At 37.9% G+C, this 8,855-nt stretch overlaps 1 protein-coding gene across 1 annotated transcript; it reads right to left on the reverse strand.

Moving 5' to 3' along the window:
* Positions 1-2,254: 2,254 nt before the first annotated feature.
* Positions 2,255-3,815, reverse strand: LOC105035060 (transcription factor MYB53-like). The gene is made up of 3 exons (XM_029261818.2): positions 3,378-3,815; positions 2,524-3,270; positions 2,255-2,423 (listed from the first exon to the last, which is right to left on the reverse strand). Exons 1-3 carry the CDS (start codon positions 3,638-3,640, stop codon positions 2,399-2,401), a joined length of 1,035 nt encoding a protein of 344 aa, XP_029117651.2. The 5' UTR covers positions 3,641-3,815; the 3' UTR covers positions 2,255-2,398.
* Positions 3,816-8,855: the final 5,040 nt, after the last annotated feature.

An 8,855-nucleotide genomic window follows, 5' to 3' on the forward strand; every position in this document is an offset into this window, starting at 1 on the left:
TGAATGTATTATACTATGATGCTATGTACACATCGGAGATGATTTGTATGAAATATATATTAGATTGAAATCCATATAAATCAAATTTGACTGAATCAATTGACCTGCATCTACATCAACCTACACCCAAACCCGATCAACTTGAGAGTAGCTAGGCTTGCTCAATGGTTGGGCCAGGCTAGATTTAAGTGGGGCTCAGCCTAAGCTATTACTAAATTTAGCTAGTTCCAGGCTTAGTCTAGCAAAGAAGCCTACTTTTTAGCCCCAAGCTTGCTACTTATTGGACTTTAAGCTTTTGAGCCAGGTCTCGATTGGTCTTGTATCGCCTGCTCTGTAGATGGTCCTCATGTCCTAGGATTGGAGCCTATTGTTGGTCTCAGAGAGCCATCAGATCTCATCCTCGATGATGGATATGCCGATGAGACTTGGGCTCGATCTTGTGATGCATATTGGTGACCTTGGCGAGGTTGAGGTAGTTGGCGGGGTGGGATCTGAGGTCATGGTGCTTGCTACAGAGGTGAAGGAGGTGGGCGGAGGACTGAAGGAGGTTGACAGTGGTGTGGAGGTTCGAAGAGAGTGTGTGGGACCAAATAAAAAGGCAGAGGTCAATGCTTTCCTATCAGAAGCGACAGATAAAGGACTGGAAGATAGTAATACTGAAGCAGATAGTGATGAAGGAGGACTAGGTGTCATGGAGAGAGGAGCTGGAGGAGGAGAGAGGGTGGTTTATGAGGACTTGTGCTTCTTCCTTTTCTCAAGATTTGGTGCTACCTTATATTTGTACCTCCGCCGCCAGCACCAGCAGTTTGTGCCTCCTTGCCAAAGACCCCACCAAGCCATCAATCCTTCACCATTGATCTAGTTGGGAAGTGGGAACCACTGAAGCAAATCATTCCTAGCATTCCAAGCCTGGGGACTCCAATGGGATCGAGAGACCATCAGCCGATGCCCTATCATTGGAGGTGCTGCTGAGGCGATGAGATGCCATCAATCGACATCAAAGGCCTAATGTTGGGCTAGGGCATGTATAATATATATTATTTTATATACATTTTGAGCTTGGTTTGGACTTAGGCCGGGTCGTTGTAAACTCCAGATCGGTCCGTTTGATGGGCGGGCTCAATTTTCAGAACCAGTCTGGCCCGTCAAGTTTAAGACTGAAGTTCAGACATGTTCTCAAATGGGCCAAGTGGACCGGTCAGTACGTATTTGAAAAGATCTTGCGTCCAGAGAAATGTCTACCTAATCGGCAACTAATAATATGACTTTTGTTCGGCTGGTTGGGAATGGGAAAACCATCATTTGATAAGGTGACGGTTCATCGTGTCTTTCTTGCTATTTGTGGCTATAGCAAGAGACAACCGCAGCCCTAAGACGACGGATATCTGAAAATTTCCTCAACCGTCCGCTTTGCAGATGCCTGAGGTGGCTTGTCTTTTATCGAAGGTCAAACATTCAGTTCTTTGGTACAAAAGCGTTTAGTTCCATAAGATTGTCCCTTTCATGTAGTATTTCCACTGCCACAAGCCATCACCAACTCCAACTAACGATATTTTTGAAATAATATACAGTTTATCAAATACTTCAGCCGCTCAAACAGTTCTAATTGGGGTGAAAAATGGTATGGATACTATTCACGTGGATCTATTTTTATATTCAAATTAATTTAGATACGAATAAAAATTTAAGAATCCAGTTAATATCTATATCCATATTCATATATAAAAAAAATAATAAATATATATATGAACTAATAACTATCTGATCCATATCTGAATATGCAAATTTATTTATAACTCTATATAATTTTATATGATACTTATTAATTTTAAAAAAATATACAACTATATAAATATACTATTAACTTTATTTAATTATCATCTATTAATTAGTAATATCTTTGATTTTATAGTTATAAAATTTAATATCCAACTTATATCCTTAATTATATTCATATTTTTAGCATCTAAATTATATATATATCCATTTAAAATAAATATAAATAGAAATATAAATTTTTATATCTGAATAATATTTATATCTGTATTTACATTCGTCAGGCAAAACAAATATAGATATATATGAATATATTGGTATTTGATCCGATTTCAGTCCTAGTTCTCATAAACAACTGAAAAAATACTCTCGATAAAAAAATTGAAAAAAAACAAAAAAGAAATCTTTTAATAAACTTATTCCAATTACAAGTGTACAAAAAAAAAAAAAAAATTGAAGGAAGAAGAAACTGATAAAAGAGTTACATGAACGTATTGTTTGAACATCAGAAGTGTGCTAGCCCATAACTTACCGGCAGTAATTAATTTTGGACTCTCTGAAAGTTTAGCAAATCCATGAATTTGCTTCTTTCTATGGACAAATGGCTCCTTCAAATGCTCTATTATGCACTAGACCATGACATTTGGCTGCAATAAAAAAGAGAATTTTAGTAAGTTGCAGAGCACTATAGTATAATAATTCATTAAGAAATATATATATATATATGTGGGAATATAAATGGCTTACTCTAGAATGTCTTTCCAGCCACAATCACTGCTTAGATCATCTAGATTTAGGTCTTTCCAAGCTTCAAAGGGTGCTGAGGTGGATGATACGTTGCTCAAGGTGATGGGACCTTGCGTTTGATCCGTGTGGGCGTCTGGAGAGGCTGGAAGAAGTGGTGATGTGGTATTTGAAGTTGGAAAGACAAAGGAATCAGCACTAAAACCATTGCTCTCAGTTCCATTCTCGCTTGCAGCCACATCACCATCGAGAGAAAGTCTTGAGTTGGTGCAAGCTTGATTATTGTTCAGTAAGCTTTGGAAGCTCAAATTTGGAAGGCTTGAAGGCATTTGAATGGAACCATGAACGCTGAGAGAGCTATTGGAAAGACCCTCATACAGGCGACTTAACTGCAGGAGGTCACTTAATTGGTGATTCCCAAGGGAGGCTGATCCCAAGAGACCGGTCAAATCCAGATTTGAAGTTGGGGCATTAGTTAGAACTTGAATTAGCTTTTGGACCAACTGCATCCTGGCTAGGAGGGCAGCATCTGCCTGTAACTTTAGAACATTATTCAAATTGCTCCAGTTCCTGAAGTTGGCATCTGCAAGCAGACTGGAAAGACTACCGAGAAGATTTAGATCAGTTCTCGGCATATGGGTCACCGGGTCGATACCGATTCGGAGGAGCTTCTTCCTCAGATGGGTGTTCCAATAGTTCTTGATCTCGTTATCTGTCCTCCCTGGTAGACGTGCTGCTATTAATGACCACCTTCGACATTGAAAAAAAAAAAATAGAATTATTCATATGGTCATGTGGTATGCATAGTATTAACAAATTTGATGCTAAAGATACTAAAGTAAGAAGACAAGCATTACTTGTTTCCGAGAACTGAGTGGAGATCGACGATGTGTTTCTCTTCTTCTTCAGAGAAGTTCCCTCTCCTGATATCTGGCCGAAGGTAGTTGGTCCACCGAAGCCGGCAGCTTTTTCCGCACCTGTTGAGGCCGGCGAACTTTGGGAGCAGCCGCCAACTCCCATGACCATGCTTCTGAATGAATTCCGTCAGCTTCTTGTCCTCATCCGGTGTCCATGGACCCTTCTTTAGGCCGATTTCATCACAACATGGTGACCTCCCCATTGTTTCCACAAGACCAAAAGAAAAGGGCTATTGTAAAAGGCCTGAAGTTAGAGATAAGACATAAGAGTATAGGAAGGTCTTTTTAGAGGTACAAGTGAGAACTTTTACTAGGCTTTGAGGGTGAGTTGGCTAACAAACCTTAACGCGCTGAAGTGTAGAAACTGCTTAGAAGGGAAGATAGGATGGGGGTGGGAATTGAACTTGATTTGATTTTAGCTTGGATTCGAGGGAGTCGAGGAGGTTTTATAGGGTTTCGAGCTTAAATAAAAAAAGAAAAAAAAAAAGAAGGGGGACTGTGGAAGGGCTTTCTGTATTGAAAACGTATCCTCGATCATGATCAGTCTCAAAACAACGGCTTTCTGATTCGGCTATGTCCATACTTCATATTTTATTATAGCTAAGATGATGTTTGATGATCCAAATGGGATCATCAACATGATCTTTGATCATTGATAATTCTTAACTTAGAATAATTTAATCTTGATGATTTAAGATTACTGCATCTAATATACTATATTTTAGCAATTGAAGAGATATATATTCATGAGTAGCCTATTTGGTACTTTATAGAAATCTATATAATATCAAAATTAATCTTAATATATTCTACAAATTATATTTATTAATTATATAAAATATATTATAATAAATTATTAATATTTATTATAGAATTAATATTTTCAACTGTAATTATATATAAATATTTTAATACTAATATTTATTTTTATTAAAAAAAATAAGATAAATAGAAGTAGCATATTAAATAATTTCATAAAGTATAGTAAAATATTTCTATTATAATTTAAAATATAATCAATTAACAATACAATGATAATAATATAGTGAAATATAATATATATCAAAATTATGATATATCTAATATCAATATATATATATATATATATATATATATATATATATATATATATATATATATATATATATATATATATATATATATATATATATATATATATATATATATATATATATATATATATATAGGCACACACACATAATTTTGATATAATATATATACTAATTTTTTCCGTTAGATTGACGGATAATTTTGTCTTCAAATTTTCGCTCAAGATTAGTGCTTTAGGGTGATATTGGATATTCGACTTCAATAAAAAATTTCTTATCACAAGATTAAGAAAATAATTTGAGCAAAAAAGATGATTTAAAATTACTATTACATAGAATAATTATGATGCAATTATACAAGATGGGTCGTCTCCACCTATATCATTTTGGGTCCAAGGATAACCATCCCGTATGAAATGCTCCCCCAACAACAATATTTTTAAATAATGCTTTGAAGAGGTATACGGTGGCTACAAAACCCACGTACTATGTTGTCCATGCAAAGTATTTTAATTTCCACGGTTTAGGATTATTAACAACTGGAGATGGAACGGGCAAAGGAGTTTAACTTGGGAATTCGGTGGAATCTTGTAATGCAAAGGTGCCACGTTAGCAAGAAGGTAGACGAGGATGGTTTAGGATTATTAACAACTGGAGATGGAACGGTCAAAGGAGTTTAGCTTGGGAATTCGATGGAATCTTGTAATGCAAAGGTGCCACGTTAACAAGAAGGTAGACGAGGATTAGGTGTGGCACTGACGCGTGGCAGACAGTTAGAGGTCAACTGGGTTGGATTTCCCAAGAAGAAGCAAGGAACTACCTGCTTCCCTTCTACGACGACACAAGCTATAGCTGGGGATTAGGGCAGGTGAATCTTTATTCACACTTGGTGGGACCCAGACGAATCCAAGCCCTCCCATTTGGCCCAAGTGGTCGGAGGGAATGAACTCAGGGGGGCTTGACCTACATGATGATATTACAAGATCAAAAAGAAGGATAGGAGAAAATGATCAAGGTTTGCGCACAGAAAGATTTAATTTAGAACCCATTTGTTGTACTAAGATTTTGTAAGTCGTCGACGAAGAATGGCATACGTATTCCCTTTTTATTATTCCCCACTCCCTCTACTTCTATTATATCACGGTATCTTTGGTGGAAGTAATTTCATAGTCTTGATATTCTAGGCTTTATATATGATTTATATGCACCGTTACAAATATTGGTCACAGTATTCACGAAATATTTATACATAGACGAAGTCAAAACTGAGCTTTTGTTTTTCTTTTGATTTGCTTTGGAAAAACATGACAGTCCATGAAACCCAAGAAAAGAGTTCTAGGAAAAATATTCTCCTTGTTTCTCATGAAAAATGGCACGTCACAAAATCAAAGAAAGCAATACAGTACAACTTGTGGACAAAGGAGCCATTGAATGTGCATTGGCACAAGAACAGGATCAAGGCTCTTAAAGAGCAATTAATCAGGTGTATGAGGAACTCGGGGCCACTAATCTAACCCTGGTACTTCATGTGTTGTGAAAGCTGACATTAGAATCCATATATTTATTTTGTAAGACTGCTATTTAGTCGGCCAAAAGCTCCTGAGACTGGGAAAGCATAGTGGATTCCATTTATATAGTTGGTCAACATCTATGCTGAACATATTTCTACAACAACCACATTTCATTGTAAACTTCATTAACATACTAGGGTTTGTAGTCACTCTTCTTTTGAGCACCACGACTTTGGTTTTGCAGCTTCATGTTAAAGTAGAAAATTTTATGTTTTTTTAAAAGTGTTGCGATCAATCTTCAAGTGTGCCTGACTTCGGTAAAAGGCAACCTGCAAAACAAGTTCACTAATCGAAATTATATCCGACGGGAATCCTCTGATGCCTAAGTCAATGGAGCATAGTGAACAGGATATTTAGTATAGAATTCGATAGAGTTATAGCCTAGATGTGTCTTACCATCGCTGTTCTCTTATTTTTCTTTTATAGGTATTTTAGGTGTAACCATCGAACACGTAGAGTCCCGCTTGTTGTGGCACGAAAGAGTAGTTAACCCCTGTTATCGGGCCATGATCGTGGAGTTGTTGGCAGTTTATGCCCACTAACAGTCGTGGTATAAAGTCGTTACCCACAGTTGTATATTCTGATATGCCGACTGTGAATCGATAATATTGACTTACTGACTATATATCAGTATCTTTGATATACCGACAGGCCATCGATTAGTGACTCTGACTTATCAATTGGCCATTGGTTATATAGTCAATCAAATCGTTAAGATTTGTTGTAGAGAAGACAGTCGAAAGTTGCCGACAGACAGTTGGCTATGTTCCATGATGTTGATTGTATGTCAGGGTTATGAACCTTATAGACATTATAATCGAACCAGAACTCTTTTGGCAGTCTGGTTTTGATGGTCCACTATTAGATGCCGACACATAGTCAAGGTGCCATCCATCATTCAGGCGCCGACCGTGAATCAGGGGGATCAGATCCTATTATCCCAATAGTTGCCTCCCACTTTCAAGTCCAAAGTGGCCTAACACGTTGGATGACGGGAGTCCGCATACCTTCTGTTATGATTTCGAACCCCAATTCTGTGGACGTGTCAGTTGTAGACATTAATGATTCTCTTAAAAACTACATCTTTCAGTGATTTTATCATTTCGATGGTTGTGCTTGTTGGAAATAGTGTCCCAAAGCCAATCATCAGCCTGTTGACGGTTGTCCTCTTTCTTGTATTAGTATATGAGGTTATAAATAAATAAAAATTATTTTAATATTTTTTCATCACAAATTGTTTCATCTTCTAATGAACTCCTATGTTGTGGTGAAGTCTTTAGGACTATTTAGACTCGACAAAGGAGGATTTATCGTTTAGTCTTTAAACCTGTTCGCGACCAAATGATACGTTGTTACCAAGGACGACAATGTTTATCAAGCATAGATCGTTGTGTGCCATATGGGTTGGTTGTCCTCTTAACCAAGGAGTGTGGAGATACTGGTATGGCATACAGGTGAGATGTAAGGGTACATCTGCACTGAACGTGACCGATTCCAGAGCTATTTCTGCTGTCAAGATTTGCTCTGATGGGATATGGGTATAACTGTCCCTCCGACCTGAGACCGCCACAGTGACTTGCAAGCAACTCACTGCACTTAGGCACTGGACTACCTGAATTTCTAATTCAGTGACGGAAGGCTGCTGGGTGTAGTCAAGTACTTGACTTGTAGGTGCGTGTGTCAAGATGGGATTGACCACTCCAATTCAGGAGCTGTGTACAGTCATATTTTAATTTAGCAAAATCTTGGCCAGGATAGTCCTAGTGAGGAGTCACAAGACTGTTTGAGTTGAGCATGATTCGGATGATCTAATCGGGGTTGACAGTTTAACCCTGAGTTGTCCTATACACAGGGGTCAAAAGGGATGAATTATACAGTAACCATATTCGCGTAGGTTATGAGTGTTGCGATTGTGACTTTTCGACCTATCCGGACGTCGGATATCATTGCTAGATGGTCACTTCGATTAGTACAGAAATTGGTTCCTGTGCTACCGGCTTAGGTTCGAACTTGCAGGGTCACACACATTACAGGTTCCTATCTGATCTGATGGCTGGTGAAGAGTCCCACTGGATTGGGACTCTTCGACCAAGAGTCCTAATGCTCGGAGACTCTGTGATTGAGAATTAGGATTCTCTGATCATGAGTTTCACACATTTTGGGTATCGGGGTCAAAAGTCCCAATGGTTTGGGACTCTTCGATTAAGGTTTCATATCGATGGACTTTGATGTCCGATTGCCCATCGGATTTGGACTCAGTATTTATGAGAGATTTAATTAGTGATTTGATCGCTAATTAACTCAATTTGATTGAGTAATTATTTTTGGATCAAGTCCAATTGAATTGGATTCAGTTGCGTTTGACCCGATTAGGTTAAGAGTTGACCTAATCATCGAGGTGGTTTGGTCCCTGATTTGATCAGGGGTTGGGCTTAGTCAATTTCTGATTTGATTAAGATTTTATTGAGCCTAATTAAGCCTAATTGTGTTAGATTTAATTTAGTCTAATTGTGCCTAACCTATTTTAATAAGGTTGGTTCAATTAGGTTTGAAGCCACCTTTAATTTATCTCCTTGCGCCACCTCACTCACCTGCGCCTATTTGAATTCACGAGAAACAAGTTCTCGTGAATTTTTTCCCATGCAGAAGCCTTCCCACACCCCTTCTTTGTGCACCATTTGGGTGGATAAAGATGGTTGGTTGGCCATTCAAATTCAAATGAAGTTTGAATTTGAATGGGCAACAAATCCCATGCGCCACCCCTTTCTTTTGTGCGC

The sequence above is a fragment of the Elaeis guineensis genome, chromosome 16 (genome assembly GCF_000442705.2).
Source record: "Elaeis guineensis isolate ETL-2024a chromosome 16, EG11, whole genome shotgun sequence".
NCBI lineage: Eukaryota > Viridiplantae > Streptophyta > Magnoliopsida > Arecales > Arecaceae > Elaeis > Elaeis guineensis.